At 39.2% G+C, this 21078-nt stretch overlaps 1 protein-coding gene across 1 annotated transcript in view; it reads left to right on the forward strand.

Moving 5' to 3' along the window:
• The window catches only part of LOC309825577 (small acidic protein), a 28487-nt gene extending 12378 nt beyond the window's left edge, over nt 1–16109 (forward strand). Inside the window, exons 3-5 of the mRNA XM_082659215.1 lie at nt 12649–12709; nt 14218–14327; nt 15052–16109. Coding sequence (XP_082515341.1) covers nt 12649–12709; nt 14218–14327; nt 15052–15285 — 405 coding nt within the window. The 3' untranslated portion in view covers nt 15286–16109. The remainder of the gene's footprint in view (nt 1–12648; nt 12710–14217; nt 14328–15051) is intronic.
• Nucleotides 16110–21078: the final 4969 nt, after the last annotated feature.

The raw sequence follows: 21078 nt of genomic DNA on the forward strand, positions 1-21078 counted from the left end.
ATATGCCACAACTAAAAATCCTGTGTGCCACAACTAAGACCCAACACGGCCAAATAAATATTTGTTTGTTTGTTTATTTTTGGCTGCATTGGATCTTCGTTGCTGCACGCAGGCTTTCTCTAGTTGCGGTGAGGGGGGCCACTCTTTGTTGCAGTGCACAGGCTTCTCATTGTGGTGGCTTCTCTTTTTGTGGAGCACAGGCTCTAGGTGCACAGGCTTCAGTAGTTGTTGCTCGTGGGCTCTAGAGTGCAGGCTCAGTAGTTGTGGTGCACAGGCTTAGTTGCTCCGCGGCATGTGGGATCTTCCCGGACCAGGGCTCGAACCCGTGTCCCCTGCATTGGCAGGTGGACTCTTAACCACTGTACCACCAGGGAAGTCCCTAAATATTTTTTTAAAAATAAATAAAGTTCTTGGTGAAAATCAAAAATGTGGTGTCTTTTGTTTTTACTTTAAAACCGAATGAACTTTTTGGCCAACTGATTAATTTATCATACCACATAAGCTAATTAGTTTGACATTGCTCTCTGAGGTGTCTTGGTTCCTTTGAAGCATCCCAGAGTTAGCTGGAGGTCAAAAGAACTTTAGAATTTGATATTTGGGAAGTTTGTCAAAAATATCAACACTTGGTCAAATAGGATCATATGTCACTGAAATAATACTTAACCACAGTGACAAAAGATTTCAAAAGCAAATATAGATCACTTAAAGACAGAGAAACTCACACAATCCATTGTCAGAAGCAGTGTTCTAAGAAACCTTTGTTCTTTAAACAGAGGAACCAAATCCAATCGTGTACCAGTCTACTTTTAATAACAAAATCCATTTACATAATTAAATTCATTCTGAGTTTAGTCAATCCTGACAGTGTACAAAATTCTTTTCTCAGGGTTCCTTTTCCACAATCCTTCCATCACTTTCTATATCCGTATTATTTTGTCTCTTACTTTTCTCATCTAGAAACAACTAGCTCTAGGACAAAATTATTTTCTTTTCCCTTAACAAAATGCAAATCCATTCCTCATACCTTCTTTGTTCACAACACACTTATTTTTCTAGCATACTGAACTGTTTTTCTGTATTATTTCTAGTAGATTTAATTTCATATTTAAATTAGAATTCTCAACCCTTAAAAACTTTGATTTCTAGTGAATACTAAGAAGTAAGCAATTATGAACTGTCTTTTACATTAGCGTTCTGTAGATTGGTGAACATAAATACCAATTTTTGTAAAGTTTCATCTCAATTCTGCCAACTTTTACACCTTTGACGTTAGTTTCTCTTAGGACCCAATCAACAAGTCTTGGTATTACAAGGAGTCCTAGAAGCTTTCCTTGCTTTTATTCTCTGACCATTTTATCTATTTTGTATAAAAGGCTCTGGGGTCCCCAGTGAGGGGTTGAGCCAACTGACTCAGGCCCTTTTGTCAACTTGATTAATTGGCCTAATTGTTGCCCCAAGTAATTGTTGGTCAGGTACCTCAGTGTAATTTTCTTCCACCATTTAAATATATATATTTTAAACAGGGGTAAATAGAGCAGACTTGCTTGGGGTCCTTTAATGTTGGGTACCAATACAGTGGAGGGGGGGTTCCATTTGGCCCATTGAACCTTAGGAATGTTGTATCAAGATGTTTTGTTTCAATCCCATTAACATTCATTTTATTTATCCCATTTTAAAGTAATCATCTTAAGATTTCTTTATCCATTTGGGATAAGTTCCATTAAAAAGTTTACCTTGTGGGGAAAGAGTCTCTAGACTTTCCCTTTAGTTTTTTCTCTTATTTTTCTGTTAATCAACCTAATTAATTATTTTAATGTTTTTATTAGCATCTGTAAGATCCATTGAGGGAAAGCAGAAACCACAATAAGGTCTCCCAAACCAGTTTTTTTGGTTTGTTTTAAACTAAGCGAGTTCTTAGGTAAACCATTATATATTTTTTTCCCACCTTTAATTTTTTTTTCCCATAGATATCAATAAAACACCTGTTTATAATGAGAGTTCTCTAAAAATTTACCAATTTAGAAGTTTCTCCAATTTAAAGGATCTGTCGTCTGGCCATTAATGAGATATATGTTAATAGTGACTTAAACCAATAGGATGCAAGAGGCTTCCCCACAGGAGAGTGTGAAGGATGCGACCTAAACAGATCCAGAAAGTTTACTCCCAAAAATAGTCTAAGAAAGTAAAGGCCCTCACTAAACAGGCTGACGCAATGAAGGTTAAGATGGCAAAAATTCAGACAAAAGCCTGCTCAGGGGGCTTCCCTGGTGGCGCAGTGGTTGAGAGTCCGCCTGCCGATGCAGGGGACACGGGTTCGTGCCCCGGTCTGGGAAGATCCCACGTGCCGCGGGGCGGCTGGGCCCGTGAGCCATGGCCGCTGGGCCTGCGCGTCTGGAGCCTGTGCTCTGCGGCGGGAGAGGCCGCAGCGGTGAGGGGCCCGCGTACCACAAAAAAAAAAAAAAAGCCTGCTCAGAATCTCAGTCTATTCGATTGGCTGCTAAATGTACACCATATGTGTACCTTTTGGATGACAGAGATCAAGTACTCAAAACACACACACATGCACGCGCACGCACACACGCACACGCCTGAAGACCAGATAAAACATTTACATCTCAAAGACACAGGAGGAGGAATGCAACTTCCCCCTAGAAGGGCTTTTGTTTTTTTAACATCAGAATTCTGAAAATATGTTTTTATCAAGCCAACTTTTTCTAACATAGCTGCGTATACAATAAAAGAGCTCCATTTAGTCATTTTCAGAGCAAGATTTCCTTTATTTACTTGCAGGTATGAGCTCTGTACATACATGAATCTGGCTAGAGTGCTAGTTGGAGGTTGGCTTTCTGACGCCCCTCATTTCTCTGAGAGAATCTGTTTCCCATTTGAACTTGAATTTCTCAGGCATAAAATTTTATTAGTGCACTTTTATCCTGACACATTCTTGTCAAGATAGCCAATTGGAGGAAAATGTCAGGTAAACCTCTTACCTAACCAACCGTTCAGCTGAGACTGCTCAGTATCTTTCAAACTGAGGAAATCCTGGTGTCTTTTAATTGAGTTACCCTAGTATCTTTCAGGTAGGGGGCACTTTCTCCCAATGTCTTTCAGCTGGGCTCCCCTAGTATTTTTCAACTAGCAGGGGCCACTCCCCAATATCTTTTAACTGGGGAGCCAGTACCTGTTAGACACCGCCAAATAAAACTCAGGATCATCAGCCAGTAATTGGGAGATCCAAGAACCAGGAGGGACTCACCCAAATTCATCTGGACTCTGCAGAGCCGGATGGGCACAACAGGCCTCTGCTGGTACCAAGGCCCCAGTTCCTTGTAGAGTTCAGGCAAAGCAGAGACGTCTGCTCTGAGTCCCTTCCTGGTCACCAAAACTGTCAACTGAAAAAAATACACAGCCTAAAAGTGGAGAATTATGTTTTATTTGGCGGATTTCCTGAGGACTTAAGTCAGCCTCTCATATTGCTCTGAGGGACTGCTCCAAAGAGGTAAGGGAGGAGCCAGGATATACGCATTTTGCATCAAAAACTAGGTAGTCGAAACATCAAAGGATTACTGTTAATTAAAGAAACTGTTAATTATGGAAAACCAAACATGTCAAGTTAATGAATTTAACACTTTTCCACGTGTGGGAAGTTTCAAGAGTCTGGACTCATTGAAATCATTCCTTTGATATACACCTTAACTATCTAGGGCCAGTTTCATGCTTTTCACCATCCTGAATCCCCTCAGGGTGCACAGTTGAGGGTGGCTGCTGGTTTGATGGCCACAATATCCTTCATTTACTGATACAGCAGGCCACAGCATCTTGTGAATACAAGATGATCATTTGGTTTTTATTATTTAGTTTGTTAAAGTGGTGTATCACACATTGATTTGCAGATATTGAAAAATCCATGCATCCCTGGGATAAATCCCACTTGATCATGGTGTATGATCTTTTTAATGTTTTGTTGGATTCGGTTTGCTAGTGTTTTGTTGAGGATTTGTGTGTTTATGTTCATCAGTGATATTGGCCTGTAATTTTCTTTTTGTGTGTTATCTTTGTCTGGTTTTGGTATCAGGGTGATTGTGGCTTCATAAAATGAGTTTGGGAGTCTTCCTTCCTCTGCAGGAGGTTTTAGAAGGATAGGTGTTAACTCATCTCTAAATGTTTGACGGAATTCCCCTGTGAAGCCATCTGGTCCTGGACTTTTGTCCGTTGGAAGTTTTTAAATCACCGTTTCAACTTCAATACTTGTTATTAGTCCCTTCATATTTTCTATTTCCTCTTGGTTCAGTCTTGGGAGATGGTACCTTTCTAAGAATTTGTCCATTTTTCCTAGGTTGTCCATTTTACTGGTGTATAAATTGGTTGTAGTAGTAGTCTCTTGTGATCTTTTGTATTTCTGTGATGTCAGTTGTAACTTCTCCTTTTTCATTTTTAATATTGATTTGAGCCCTTTCCTTTTTTTCTTGATGAGTCTGGCTAAAGGTTTATCAATTTTGTTTATTTTTTCAAAGGATCAGCTTTTAGTTTCATTGATCTTTTCTATTGTTTTCTTATTTCTGCTCTGATCTTTATGATTTCTTTCCTTCTGTTAACTTTGGGCCTTATTTGTTCTTCTATCTCTAGTTGCTTTAGGTGTAAGGTTAGGCTGTTTGAGATTTATCTTCTTTCCTGAGGTAAGCTTGTATTGCTATTAACTTTCCTCTTATAATTGCTTTTGTTTTCTGTTTTTTCTCATTTTGTTTAGTTATATATATTTTATTGAAATACAGTTCAGTTACAATGTGGTGTTACTTTCTGGCATACAGCAGAGTGATACTTTGCTGTACTATATATATATTCTTTTTCATATTATTTTCCATTATAGTTTACTACAAGATATTGAATATAGTTCCTGTACTATACACTAGGACTTTGTTGTTTATTTTATTTTTTATTTTAATTTAATGTTTATATTATATTAGAGTAAGGTTGATTTACAGTGTTGTGTTAGTTTCAGGTGTACAGCAAACTGATTCAGTTATAGATATACATATATCCATTCTTTTTCAGGTTCTTTTCCCATATAGGTTATTACAGGATATTGAGTAGAGTTCCCTGTGCTATACAGTAGGTCCTTGTTGATGATCTATTTTATATATAGTAGCATGTATATGTTAATCTGAAATTCCTAATTTATCCCTCCCCTCCCACCTTTCCCCTTTGGTAACCATATGTTTGTTTTCAAAGTCTGAGAGTCTGTTTCTGTTTTGTAAATAAGTTCATTTGTATCATTTTTTTAGATTCCACATATAAGTGATAGCATATGATGTTTGTCTTTTTCTGTCTGACTTCATTTAGTATGATAATTTCTAGGTCTATCCATGTTGCTGCAACTAACATTATTCTTTTTTATGGCTGAGTAATACTCCATTGTATATGTGTACCACACCACAGTATCATATGAGATTTCTCTTTCTCTGTCTGACTTACTTCACTCAGTATGACAGTCTCTAGGTCCATCCGTGTTGCTGAAAAGGGCATTAATTCCTTCTTTTTAATGGCTGAGTAATACTCCATTGTTTACATGTACCACATCTTCTTTATCCATTCCTCTGTCAATGGGCATTAGGTTGCTTCCCTGTCTTGGCTGTTGTAAACGGTGCTGCAATGAACATTGGGGTGCATGTATCCTTTCGGACCATGTTTTTCTCTGGATATATGCCCAGGAGTGGGATTGCAGGGTCATATGGTAGCTCTATTTTTAGTTTTTAAAGGAACCTCCATACCGTTCCCCATAGTGGCTGTACCAGTTTACATTCCCACCAACAGCGTAGAAGGGTTCCCTTCTCTTCACACCCTCTCCAGCATTTATTGTTTGTGTTTTTTTTTTTTTTTTTTTTTTTTGCGGTATGTGGGCCTCTCACTGTTGTGGCCTCTCCTGTTGCGGAGCACAGGCTCTGGACGTGCAGGCTCAACGGCCATGGCTCACGGGCCTAGCCACTCCACGGCATGTGGGATCTTCCCGGACTGGGGCACGAACCTGTGTCCCCTGCATCAGCAGGCGGACTTGCAACCACTGCGCCACCAGGGAAGCCCTGTTTGTGGATTTTTTGATGATAGCTGTTTTGACTGGTGTGAGGTGATCCCTCACTGTAGTTTTGATTTGCATTTCTCTAATAATTAGCAATGTTAAACATCTTTTCATGTTGGCCATCTGTATGTCTTCTTAGGAGAAATGTCTGTTTAGGCTTTGTATTGCTGTATTCTTTTAGTTTTCACTTGTCTGGGAAATTCTTTATCTCTCCTATTCTAAATGATAATCTTGCTGCATAGAGTATGCTAGGTTGCAGATTTTTCCCTTTTAGGACTTTGAATATATCTTGCCACTCCCTTCTGTCCTGGAGTGTTTCTATAGAGAAGTCAGCTGATAGACTTATGAGGGTTTCCTTGTAAGTAACTCTTTTTCTCTTGCTGCCATTAGAATCCTCACTTTAACTTTTGCCATTTTAATTATAATATGTCATGGTGTAGCTTTGCTTGGGTTCATCTTGTTTCCGACTCTGTTTTTCTTGTACCTGGATATCTGTTTCCTTTTGGTTTGGGAAGTTTTCAGCCATAATTTCTTCAAATGCATTTTCAATCCCCTTTTTTCTTTCTTCTCCTTCTGGGATCCTATTATGTGTAGATTGACTTGCTCTATTTTATCCCATAAGTCTCGTATATTGCTTTCATTTTTTTTCACTTGTCTTTTTGTCTGCCGTTCTGATTGGGTGATTTCCATTATTCTGTCTTCCAGATCACTTATTCTTCTGCATTATTTAGTTTGCTATTTATTGCCTTTAGCTCAAGTTTTATCTTGGCAGATGAGTTTTCTAATATTAATTGGCTCCTCTTTATAGTTCTAGTTTCTTGTAACAGTGATCTGCATTTCTTCTGATAGTCTTTGTTAATTCGTTTAGTATTTTTATTACCTTCTGTTTGGACTTGGGGTCTAGTAGACTGGAGAGGTGTTTCATCGTTTGTACTTCCAGGGGATTTCTCTTGTTCTTTTAGTTGGGAGCAGTTCCTGTGTTTCTTCATTATACTTGTTTCTCTGACTCTATGACTTTAGGAGAAACAGTTATCTACTGTGGTCTTAAAGGGCTGTTTTTATGTGGGAATGTCCCTGTGTAGCCTGAATGAGTCTAATATTTTTGGTGTAAAGGCCGTTTTTAGTATGGATGACTGCCACGTCTTTCCTCAATGTGTGCTTGCCCTTTTCCCCTTGATAGGGGGTGTGATTGGTGTTGTGGTGACCAGAGCCTGCACTGGATGTTGAACAGGGGCCTCCACTTTGCTCTGTAGCTGTCACAGCCCTGCCAGGGGCAGGGTCTGCTCCCCAGGTGTTGGAGTAAAAGCACTCAGGTCCGTTGCTAAACTGCAATGTGAGGTAGATGGGACTAGAGTGCTCCCACTGGGAGAGGAGCCACTGGGTATTCTTCCCAGGAGCTGTCCACTGAAAAGTATGCTCTGTGGTGTCTCCTGTCACCTGTCATGAGTACTCACAAAGTACACTGTTGTTGGCACTGCTCTTGGCCCCGCTTCAGCTGTGGGAATGCAGTCAGTTGGTCCAGATGCCCCTCAGGCGCAGTTATCAGAAAGCAACCAGTGCAGATCTGCCAAAGTCAGGCACCATGACCCACCATAGTCGGGCACCTGGACCCACCGTGGGAGCTATGGAATTAGCCCTGGACCCGCCCTAATCACAGAAGCACCAATAATCTGCTTGGATGTCCCCCAGGTGCTGAGCTTACAAAGGCACCAGAGGCATAAATCTGCCAAAGTCTCAAAGCTGCTGGCTGGACACAGCTCATATTTCAGCCCCACCTCTGTGTGTAGGCAACCACCAGGGCTTGTCTACTAGCAGAGCTCATAGAGTCAAGAGTTGTGCCCACTGTGAGCACAAAGAGAATGAGGCTGCTGTGGTGGGGTCCTGACCCTCCCTTCATGAGCACATTACCAGTGGGGCTTCTATGGTGGACCCAGGCAGTATCCTGCTCACACCTTGTGGCCTGGGCCATACTCCAATACATTTTGGCTGTCTCCGCGCAGTCAACCCCAGTCCTCTCCCCAGGTCTGTCCCCTAAAGCCTGAGTTTTAGCACCCAGCCCCCTCGCACCAGCAGACACACATCTCAGGCTGGGGAGTAAGTAGAGCGAGGTGGCCAGGACCATCAGTGCTGGTCTCTCTTTGTTCTGCCTTCCTAAAGCCTGTTGCTGCACTCCTCTGAGCCAGTGAAGCACACTTTCTGTCCTGGCTGATTTTTCCCAGCTGGTGAAGGGGGTTCCTGGGGTTAGAGAACCTTTCCTCTTACACAGCTCCCTCTCCCAAAATTGTTTTGAATTTGTTTTTGTAGGTCTTTCACCTTTTGTTCTCTTCTCTTGTGATTTGATGACTATCTCTAGTGTTGTGGATAATTTTGTGTGTATATCTATTATAGATTTTTAGTTTGTGGTTACCATGAGATTTTTGTAGAGCGGTCTATATGTATACGTGATTGTTTTAAGTTGCTGCTCTCTTAATTACAAATGCATTTTTGAAATCCTGCGTTGGTACTCTCTTCCCCTCACAATTACTGTTTTTGATATCTTTTTTTTTTTTTTTTTTGCGCGGTACGCAGGCCTCTCACCGTCGTGGCCTCTCCCGTTGGGGAGCACAGGTTCCGGACGCGCAGGCTCAGCGGCCATGGCTCACGGGCCCCGCCGCTCCGCGGCATGTGGGATCTTCCCTGACCGGGGCACGACCCGACGTAGGGGACGCCCAACCACTGCGCCACCAGGGAAGCCCTTGATATCATATTTTATATCTAATTGCTTTGTGTATCCCTTAACTGCTTATTGTAGATACAGATAATTTTTCTACTTTTGTCTGTCAGTCTCCCTACTGGTTTGCATTTGGATTATTTCCTATATGTTTGCCTTTGTCTGTGAGCTTTTTCATTTCTTAATTTTCTTGTTTCTAGTTGTGGCCTTTTCTTTTTCATCTAGATAAGTTCCTTTAGCATTTGTTCTAAAGCTAGCTTGCTGGTGCTGAATTCTTTTAGCTTTTATTTGTCTGTAAAAGTTTTGATTTCTCCATCAAATCTGAACAGGAGCTCTGCTAGGTAGAGTATTCTTACTTGTAGGTTTTTCCCTTTCATCACTTTTTTAAATATATCGTGGCACTCCTTTCTGGTCTGCAGTTTCTGTTGAAAAATCAGCTGATAGCCTTATGGAATTCCCTTGTATGTTATTTATTGCTTTTCCCTTGCTGCTTTTAATATTCTCTCTTTTATCTTTAATTTTTGTCATCTTGATTACATTGTGTCTTGGTGTGTTCCTTGATTCTTTGCACTTCCTGGACTTGAGTGACTGTTTCCTTTCCCAGGTTAAGGAATATTTCAGCTATTGTCTCTTCAAATATTTTCTCAGGCTTTTTCTTTCTGTTTTCTCTTTCTGGGACCTCTTTAATGCTAATATTAGTGTGCTTGATGTTGTCCCAGAGGTCTTTGAAACTGTCCTCATTTCTTTTCATTCTTTTTTCTGTTCAGTGGCAGTGATTTCCAGTACTCTGTCTTCCAGCTCACTGATCCATTCTTCTATATCACTCAGTCTACTATTTATTCCTTCTGGTGTATTCTTCATTTCAGTTATTGTATTTTTCATCTCTGTTTGGTTGTTCTTTAAATTTTCTAACTCTTTGTTAAAAACTTCTAACTTCTTGCTCTGGCATCCATTCTCCTCCCAAATTCTTTGGTCATCTTTACAATCATTATTCTGAACTCTTTCTCAGGTAGAATCTTGTTCCTTCATCTGGAACATATTCTTCTGCCACATCATTTTGTCTAAGTTGGTATTTTTATGTATGTGGTAGGTTAGTTACATTTCTTGACTTTGGAGAAGTGGCCCTCTAGGATGTGTCCTATGCATCCCAGCAGTGCACTCCCTTCTCGCCACCCAAGCTATATGCTCTAGAGTTTCCTCCTAAGAGGGCTGTGTGGGTCCTTCTGTTGTGGTGGCCTGACTATGTGGGTGATCTGGTGGGCTTGGTTGGTTGCCAGGCCCTGCCTTGTGCGGATGCTGCTGGCTGCTGTTAAGCAGGCCCTGGTTATGAAGTGACTGCTTGCAGAACCCTAGGGGGCCCCAAGGCTAGTGCTGGCTGGGTAGTCAGAGTCAGGTTCATGAAGACTCTGGGGCTGTTGCCCACCCATTGGCAGGTTAAGCCGGATTCTGGAGGCAACTGGGCAGTCAGAGCTGGTTCCTGGAGTCTGGCTGCAGGGCCCCTGGATCCCAGAGCACATATAAGATTTGGGGTTGGGAGGTGGTTCTTGACACAGTTGGTTATGGGGTCCAGGGTGTCCTGAAGGTTGCATTGGCCTGCTAGCGGGCACAGTCTGGCCTGCTGTGGGCAGACTTGGTCTGTAGTCTGCGGGAATCATATTTTTCTTGCATCTGGTGTCTGCCCCCTGGGTGGTGAGGCTGCTCTAGAGGCTTGTGCAGGCTTCCTGGAGGGAGGGGCTAGTGTCTGCCCACTAGTGGGTGGAGCTGGGTCTTAGTCCTCTCATGGGCAGAGCCATGTCTAGGGGGCATATCTTGAGGTGGCTGTGGGCTCAGTAAGTCTCTAGGCAGCCTGTCTGCTGAGGGGTGGGGCAGTGTCCCTGCCCAGTTAGTTGTTTAGCCTGAGGAGTCCCAGCACTAGCACCAACAGACTGTTGGGTGGGATAAGGTCTTGGAACTAATGAGCCAAGATGTCAGCCGCCAACAGTGTTCCCCGGTATTCTGCCATCAGTGTCTGTGTCCCTAGGGTGAGCCACAGTCCCCCTACCACCCCGTGTCTCCAGGAGACTCTCCAAGACTAAGAGGTAGGTCTGGTCCGGGTGCATGTGAGATTTTGTATGCTCCCTCGAAGAGTGAAGTGTATTTCCCCCAGTCCTGTGGAGCTCCTGCAGTTAAGCCCCAGTGGCCTTCAAAGCCAAATTCTCTGGGGGCTCATCTTCCTGGTACCAGACCCCTGGGCTGGGGAGCCTGATGTCGGACTCAGAACTCTCACTCCTGTAGGAGAACCTCTGCAGTGTAATTATTCTCCAGTTTGTGGATCACCCACCCCAAGGGGTATGGAATTTGATTATATCCAGGTTGTTGTGGTTCCTTCTTTATGTCTTTAGTTGTAGAAGATCTTTTCTGGTGGTTCCCAGTCTTTTTCATCAATAGCTGTTCTGCAGATAGTTGTGGTTTTCGTGTGCTCGTGAGAGGAGGTGAGCTCAAGATCTTTCTACTCTGCCATCTTGGCCAGTCTCCCAAACACTTTATTTACCTTGTGAAACTGATGCCGAAAACTCGGCGTCTGTGCACCAGTACGGAATTGAATCTCGGAGACAGAGTTTTGGGTGAAGTAGAAGAGAACAGCTTTATTGCTCTGCCAGGCAAAGGGGGACACAGCAGACTCAGTACCTCTCAAAACTGTGTGTCCCGACCTGGAGGGATTTGGTGAGGAGTTTTATAGCAGTGGTTCAAAGGCAGGGTTGCTGATAAGGATCAGGGTGTGTGCAGGGCCTGGCTTCAGGTGGTCTGATGAGTTTCTGTGACTCCTTTAATCTGGCCTCAGATGGTCTCTTGAAGAGCTTCTCTGGTTCCTTTTAATCTGGGATAAAGAATGCTAACATCTTACATTTGTTGGGGGTTTTCGTTCTGTAAAGAACTCATTGTTATGTGTATCCCTTCAGGCAGAACCAGGACCCTATCCAAAGGCTACACTGTTGTTTCTTGACTGCTCCTCCCTTGTCTCTGCATGGCAACAGTTCAAATCTGCCCTTTGGAACTCAGGGAGTGTCACGGAGGCTGGAGTCTGTTCCCTATAAACAAGAAACTGGGGACACGGAAAGGCTTCCATGCCCGGGAGCCCCACAGGCTCATGCTTGGTTTCAAAACTAAATATGAACCATGAAGAATGGATTGGAACTGATAAATTGAGAGTAATTATGTAAGCTGATTAGTTGGTAACTAATTACCAATTAGTTGAGTCAGATTTATTTTTATGTTTTATAGAACTAGATTGTTTTAAGTTCTGTGCTTTTTGATAGTTTGAAAGTGGGTGTTTATTGTAGTCAAAAGTAATGAGCTAGCTATTTGTGGTATGTTGTTAAATAGTAATGGTTATTTTATGTTTTATATTTTAAATTTCGATCACATTGTTCATTATAAAGCTATTATTTTTATTCAGTTAAATCTCATTTGCTTTCTTTCCATGATATATGCCTGAGACATCAGAAAGAGAAGGTGGAAAAATCAAAGCAACTCATTTTACTGGCATTTTAGGAAAGAAAATGTTTAGATTGATCCACTTTTCTAGCTGTTTATCCCATTTAAAATTCCAGCTTGAACTCTACATACTTTCTATCCCCTTCCTCTGCTTGGTTTATTGTAATTACACTGCCTTCAGACATACTGTAATTTACTTACTGATTTTGTGTCCCCTCCCCATCCCTATCCATGCAAGAATGTAAATTCCATAAAGACAGGGATCTTAATTTAGTTCTTTTTCTTCACTGTATCCCATAAGCCTGGAATATTGTCAGGCACATAGTAGACACTTAATAATTATGTTGAATTAGTGGTCTCAAATTCTAATAAATTTCCTGCCTTCTTACAGAAAGAACATACTGGTCGTCTTGTTATAGGAGATCACAAATCCACATCTCACTTCCGAACAGGTAAGAAAGTAAAATATAATTAAAGTGGAGGTGCTAAATTTGGAATATGAAATATTTGTACATATTTTGGGATATTCTAACTTTCGTGTATAATTGTTGATTAGTTCTAATGATTAATAAATATTAGAAATATATGTAGTATATGTAAACATGTTACGTATATCATGTAACAGTTAGTATATACTTTCATAAAAGATTTGAGTATATGTACATCGATATGATATTCTAACCAAGAAACTAACCAGGTTCTGTCTTCATTTTTACTAACTCACAACGTGTAGTATTTTAATTGTAGTGAGGTTTTATGCCTCATCTTGCCAACTATAGTATCTAGAGTTTACATGTATTTTGTAAATTATTTAACATACAGTGTTATAGTTGGCATATTATACTGGTTTTTAGTTTATTCACTGAGTTTTGCTCTGAAATCTTGGAAGAGTATAAACTCATTGGAATGCCTGAAGAAATTAATTTTTCTTTTAATTTTGGGGGAAAAACTTTAAAAGTAAAAACAGAAAATGAATTAGAATTTGGATTTGAATTCAGTCTGCTGAAAAGTAAAGTTTTATCCCATTTAAAATTGGCCCTAATCTTAGACATTAGAAATTGATAGGCATTTTATATTTCTGGTGTTGAACAGTTATTTCAAATTGATTTGCACTGCTACAAAAGGCAAAAGAGTCCTGAGCTTTGGCAGAATGGAAATATATTTAACTGTTGCATTCATTCTTTTAAAATATGAAATTCTTCTTGTATTTACAAATTAAAATGTCACGTACAGAAAGCTTCACTGGTATTGGTAATGTTCTGCTTCTTGGGTGGTAAGTTTATAGGTGGTTGTTTAGTATTCTGCTTCATAACTTATATATATAACAATATGTTAAAAATAATTTATATATCAAATGTTGCATGATAAAATTACAAATAAGTTTATGTTGGTGCAGTAAACTGATATGCAAAGAAAGGCGTAAAGGGAAGCCATTCCAAGGTCATTTTACATTTTATTTAGCCATTCTCTAAACAGAATTGTGTGCCTTTTCATTATTTCTGTTCAAAGACAGAAGCTTTTGTTTGTTGGAGGATTTTTTCTGCATGACTAGGAGGAAACTTTCAGGAGAACCATTATTAGACTATAAATAAACTAAAACATGATGCCCAAAGTTCTTAGTAATTAATAGTTACAATATGTAAACTTAAGCAGTTCTGAGATTCCTGTATCTGGTTTGAATTATTACATGGGAAAAATTAAGTTTTTCATCTTTAATAAACAACTTGTGCTTCAGGGGGTTGGTTATTAAAGAAGTAATCATAAATACATCCTTCAATTATTTTATCTGTTGGGTAACTACCTATGGTTTATAAACCCATCCACAAAATTCGCTGTAAAATTAGTCACAGTTAGAGAAATCAGCCCTGAATATAATAGCATCTGTATTGTGGGTTTTTTGTGTAATCAAATATTTTTATTAATTTGACTGAAACATAATCAAAGTACACTGGACATACAGGGGAAGAAGACAAGAAAATTAACGAAGAACTGGAGTCTCAATATCAACAAAGTATGGACAGTAAATTATCAGGAAGATATCGACGACATTGTGGACTTGGCTTCAGTGAGGTAGTAATTATGTATTTTCATTAAGTGGGAAGATAATTTCCAATTTGATTATCATTTATTTGTGTTAAATTACTCTAGCGATCAAGAACCCTATGTAGAAGGCTTTCTTTATGCAGTTACATTTTTACATGCCAAACTAGGTCTTTGTAGATAATGAGAATAGATATTTTTGACAGTTTTAGAAATATGTTTTCTGATACTAGCTTAATATAAATTCTGCTTAGATAATCATTAGGGCACATCTTAAGTAGGCATGAACAACATACAAGTTACGTGAAATATTTCATGTAAATACCGGTTCAGGAGAGTTGTCTTGGCTGTTTCCTACATCATCTCTTTTCATATAATAACTATTGGTCCATTACTCCAAAGTAATATAATATGCAAAACATAGATAACTGTTTAAATATTCCCATGGATCAGTGGTTAACTTGCCTTATTTACTTAAAATAATACTGTTTCCATCAGGAAGATAATAATATATTATTTTCAAACTAGGGGGGAGGGGAGAAGGTGAGTGGTCTTCAGAGCCCTTTCTTAAACCAAAATCCTACTCAAGTCCCAGGGTATAAAACACATGGAGGTGCCTGAGTCCTCATTTCTTCCCTAGGCAGCCTCTGATCTTAAACTGTTAATGGCTAGGGAGTGAGACAAAAATTTTGGGGTCTTTTCCAGTTTTTATACTGGATAATGTATTTTAATAGCTGTTGATTGATGTTTTTAGGTAGATGATCATGATGGAGAAGGTGATGTGGCTGGAGATGATGATGATGATGATGATGATTCACCTGATCCTGAAAGTCCAGATGACTCTGAAAGTGATTCAGAGTCAGAGAAAGAAGAATCTGCTGAAGAACTCCAAGCTGCTGAGCACCCTGATGAAGTGGAGGATCCCAAAAACAAAAAAGATGCAAAAAGCAACTATAAGATGATGTTTGTTAAATCCAGTGGTTCATAACTCCCAAACACTTAGTCTTTGTATTAAAAGTAAGCCTTATTGTTATAATGCACAGTGGAGGACTGCTTATAGAGCACAGACCTTTGTATTATAATTTTTAAAAAGGCCCTTTTAAATAATTACAAAGAGTGTTTGCTTTCAGATGCCATGGGTTACACTTTTATGGGCATGACTATAACCATTTTTGTAAACAGTAAGAGTTGTATAAAATAAGAAATAAATACAATACTCAACTTCCTTTCATGTTAGCATCATCAAACTTCTAATACTACCTTTTTACCCCTTCAAATACAGTTACGGGGGAAACAGTATTTTTTGTGTGGTAGCTGTTTATCTTTTTTTGTTCCTTCATGTTTCTCTCTTATAAAAGTTTATCTGGTACTGTGATGTGTTCATAAAAATATTCTTTTATTATACTCTCTTATAGTAGAACTATTCACCATGGATATTTCTGCTGCCAGTAACAATCTAAATTAATGCTGGCAAAAGATTAGGTACTTAGTTTACTCTTACTGAATCAGCTCTACTCTTTTGGACCAAAGCAACATGAGAGCAAATACTTTTCACACCGGTTAGGATGGAGTTGCAGTTGTCATATATTTGGAATGTTATGATCCCAAGCAGTCTTCGCATAATTTGAATGACACTGTATGTTAGATTTTTGATAAAATTGGCCAGTTTTTACAGAAGAAATTTTTTCTCTGATCATTTGGTCCTATCTATTTAGGAATATGTAAAACTGGATTTTTTTTTTTTTAAGGTAATATGTGACCAAAGTTAATTTTCTTCCTAACACCTAAATAAAGAGAAAGCAGTTTCTCATATGTGGTTGTGATACCTTTATCCTCATTATCTGAAAATGAGGAATAGGCTTATTGAACAAGAAGCTGAAACAAGATATTCTCTTCATTTTATCCCAGTGCTGTTATCCTGATTTTCTAATTACAAAAAGGAGTATTGCTGTATGATTTTATCGCCACTTCTGTTGGAGTAAGATCTGACTGTTATTATGTGGTTAATTTGTACAGCAGAGTAACACAAACTGCATTATGGGCTAGTCAATGATCTTTGAGTAATTGGGTTCAAAATCTTAATGTTTAAGTGACATGTTCAAAGGCTTTGAGTTAAACCTTTTTGTTTGCTGAACTGTTACACATCTAGATACTTAAGTATGTGTTTAATGTGTTGTTTTTTTTTTTTTTAATTCCTGTGTCATTTTGAAGTTTAGAATTTTCGAGGAATGTAGCAAATAGAACAAGCGATTTCTGGATTATGCAATCCATCCTGAAATTTTTTCATGTATCAGACCCCCAACATTTCATTTTTTCTTATGTCTCACATTGTTTTATAATAGGTGCTACCCTATATAGTAAAATACTGAGTCAGTGACTAGTAGAATGTGTAACATTTAACAAATAGTATCTGGTTTAAACAAGTTTGGCTTTGTTCAAATTTCAGTTTGGCCACTGATTGTCAAATAGCTAGTCTGTAGGGTTGCTTATTACAACTAATTTAAGTAGAAAGTGAAGACTGATATATGTTTAAGAATGGAAGAGGGAGAGACCAGTATTATGTTTTAAAAGGTATTTTCATCAGTTTATTTAAATATGCTTGGTTATTTATAAGTCTTGGTTCTTATATGTAAATAGAAGAGCCTCCTTCTAAAATAACTACACTGGAAGACCTTTTTTCTTCATCTTCAGAGAAAGAAATTCTCATTCCAATTCATATATTATTGGACATTAACAAAATTCAGGGTTGGAATAAATTTAGGTCTGTTGGTCCATGTGGCCTAGTGTCCCAGCACCACATTAAATATCATGGCTGTCTTTTAAGCATGAACATTGGGTTGGTTTTTGCTTTTTTTTTCCTTATCAAATTGTGTGTGTGTGGTGGGTGGATTAAAGGAAGAGAGATGCCATGGCATTTTGATATCCCTACTGAAGTACCATAAGGGAAAACACATTTTTGGGGGGGCAGTGAAACATGCTATTGAGGGGAAAGTTGAGTGGCAACTTTTTCTTACTATTGATAATTTCTTACCTGAAATACACTTCTCCCAAGTGCTTGACTATACCAGTGATCCAGTGATCTTTCTATTGTAAAGGTTTTCAAGAACACAGATTCCAATTTTGTGTGTATTGATAGGTAAAAATCCTCTTCTCAAATCTAATTTTTTAAATCCGGATGAATTGCAGGTACAGAAGAAAGTCTGAAGTGATTGCTGTTCTGATAAAACAACAGTTTGAGAGCAGAAAGATAGGTCATATTCTCTGAGTAAATTTTGAGGAAATAAATTGCAACTACCTGGTTGACATCAGTGGCCACTTACAGGGCTTTAGTTCCATTACTCTTGTCTCCACAGCAGCCACATCTTGGCTACTTTCAATATCCCAAAACAACTTTACCTCTGAAATCACAAATGTAGAAACCTCACCTCTGACCATAACAGTTGTATTCCTTTACACAAGTTCAAATCAGGTCATTATCAGTCTGTTTTCACCAGTTCCATAAGCCCTGTCTAGATTTTTAAGTGATCTGTCAATTCAGTGTCACTGTTGTCAGTATCCCAAATAACCCTCCCCAGTGTCATAACCTTTCTGGAAAATACAGCCCTAGATGTATCCAATTCCCTATGGATTATTTCTGGAGAAAGGCCACCAACTGTACAAATCAATATTACTAAGTGTTAATTAACAACACTGCATGTTATCCTTACTGTTACCTCTCATCAACTCTTTTCCTGTTCTTAACTGTTGAAAACTTCTCTTCTCAAACTTGTGACCCTGTCTTTTCTCCTTCACTCTTATAACATGTCCTTGCTTTCTGGCTTACATTAAAGAGATTTTATCAGGCAGAAATTCCCTAAATTGACACCTGTGGAGAAGTGCTCCAATGCTCTAGGTGACATCCCAGCTCTACTAACTTAGTGATAAACTCAGTGACCTTGGGCATAATTAAATCTGAGTCTCCTATCCTCATCTGTTAAATGAGAATATCAGTAGCAACCACGTTGTACGGTTATTGTGAGAATTAGTTGAAACAGTTAAAAAGTTTAAGCACACTGATAAAAAACAGCTCAGTAAATGTCAACTACTGTTAACCCTTTGCATCATCTTGTGAACCTAGTACTTTTGATTATCTTGTTTTAGGAGTCTTCAACCTCTCCCTCTCCCTTGATCCTTTTTTTGTCAACATTTCTCCCCAAGTCCCTAGGTATTTCACATCTTTTAAAAAAGATTTTTCCTAGATACCATACACTTCGGCTATAATCCTAGCTCCACGTTTTCAATATTCAGTTTTAATAACATTTCTATTACTGTCTGCTTCAGTACCATCCCCTTCCCCCTCAATCCACTCCAATATAGCTTCTACCCAACTTTTTTTTTATTATTGTTTCTTTTGGCTGTGTTGGGTCTTCATTGCCGTGTGCAGGCTTTCTCTAGTTGTGGTGCGCGGCCTTCTCATTGCGGTGGCTCCTCTTGTTGTGGAGCATGGGCTCTAGGCGCTCGGGCTCAGTAGTTGTGGCTCGTGGGCTCTAGAGCGCAGGCTCAGTAGTTGTGGCACACAGACTTAGCTGCTCCATGGCATGTGGGATCTTCCTGGACCAGGGCTCGAACCCGTGTCCCCTGCATGGCAGGTGGATTCTTAACCACTGTGCCACCAGGGAAGCCCTACCCAACTTTAATACAGCTGTATTGAAAACTACTTTGATCAAATCAACAATTCTTATTTTCCTAAACCATATTTTTTAATTCATTCCTTGCTTGACCTGATAGCATTGCTTGGCATTGTTAGCCAGTAGTCTTCAAATGAATACACACTCCTGGGATACATGAAGGGGTTCAACAGAATCAATTTCCCAACACTGTACATTCATATGTACTTGTTCTAAATTGATCTCTGAAAACTACTATTCCTTTCACTGTAACCCTTCACCCGTTAGAAAAAAGAAATACCTCTCATCCATCCCAAAACTCACTGTGTTTACCCTAAGGAGTAAAGCCTCCAAACAAAGGGACAATTTGAAACGTTGATGTTAAGGTCTCAATGACTGCTTTTGCAAGTCAGGTAGTTTCCAGTTACATGCCCTCAATAAAATTGGTAGAGAACTGGATTGTCAGCTGATTCATTAGACATAAAATTTGAAGAAAGATCACTATGATATTTGGCCTAAATTCCAAGAGTTCAGAGGATTAAGTGATGTTTCTAAAATCTATTGCTGACTTCATGTGAGCAAGGTTTCTCAGTGCTTTCATCTATAAAAATAGAAAATAGAAATTTTCTCCTTTAGAAGCTCCAATTATGTGCATGTTACATCTCCTATCTCCATGTCATTTTTATTTTTATGCTTTCTCATCGTGATTGAGCACTGTATACTCTATCATTCCAATTTTGTATTCATTTTTATGATTATTATGTAATTTTTTTCCTTGAATTCTGCCAGCTCATGTTTCTTCTGTTTCCTCATATCCTCTTGTATTTCTGATGTCGGCACTTTACCGAGATGTTAAGATATTAATGTTGTCATGAGATCTTTGATTATAGTTTTCAACTATCTGTTGAGGCAACATTTTTCTGGTGAGTGCTCTTCACCTGCCATGTATTTTTTTTTTTTTTGATCCTTTTCTATTTTTATATCCTCCTCCAAACCCTGTGCCAGTTCTTTTTTATTGTTTGGTCAACTGCAAATATTTTCTCAGCACCTGCTATGTGCCAGGCACTGTTCTAACCACTGGGAATACAGCAGTAAACAAAATCAGTCCCTCCTTTAATGAAGCTTACACTCTGGTGGAGGGGAGACAAACAATAAATATATATCATTTGTTTTATAAATATTAAGAAAACAAGGTAAAGAGATGCAATGAATAATAAAGCTGGGGCAGCAGAGGGTTGTGAGATGAGTTCAAAGAGAGAGCAGGAATAAGATCATTAGAGTTGTGACATGAACTTTGGATTTTATGCTAAGGAGAGTGAGAAGACATTGGAGAGTTTTTATTAGAGTGACATGATCTAACAAAGCTTAGACAGCTGTAGGGAGTCAACTAGAAAAATGGAGAGCACAATTATGAAATTATTGCAAGATTCTAGGTGAGCACAGGGGCTCGGACTAGGGTAGTCATAGTGGAAGTAATGAGAACTAGATTCTAGATTGGATGTAGTATATGAGAGGAGTCAGAAATGAGCTCTTGGAAGAGAGGAATTTCTGTTTACCTGGATGGGAAAACAGATGACTCGTCTTTAAATGAAGTTCTTCCCAGGTGTTGCAGGGTTTTCATGAAGGGGAAAGGTCAAGCTGGCAGAAAAATTTATCATGGTCCAGAGTTATGTGTGTGAACCATTGTAGCTCTGCCAGTGAAATCAGATGCCAAATGGCTTTTCACATCGCAGGGGACCGCTTCCCTGCTGCTCTAACAGACCTGTCTCACAAATAGCCTCACGTTTAAGAAGACACTAGCTAGGTTTCTCAGATCCTGCAGAGGCAAGCATACCCCCTGTACTCTCCTTTGACCTTTACTACTTTTTCAGCTCTTTCACCCATTTTAGAGTTAAGAGTTTCAGATGTCTCCTAGTTTCGTTGAAGCTGGAGTCAACTTCCTTTTCTCATTCTCCTTATTGCTTCTGGGTGATTTTCAAGAGAAGAGAGAAAGGACTTAACTCTAATGTCTCCAAACTCGGAAGTACACATTAACTTTTAATACCCAAATTACTATGCCTTGAACCCCTACTCATTTGATTTCTGAACTTCAGCTGCTTACCCCACTCTCAGAAAGCATTCCACAATTACTACAG

This window comes from Grampus griseus, assembly GCF_964374135.1.
Source record: "Grampus griseus genome assembly, chromosome: 8".
Classification (NCBI taxonomy): domain Eukaryota; kingdom Metazoa; phylum Chordata; class Mammalia; order Artiodactyla; family Delphinidae; genus Grampus; species Grampus griseus.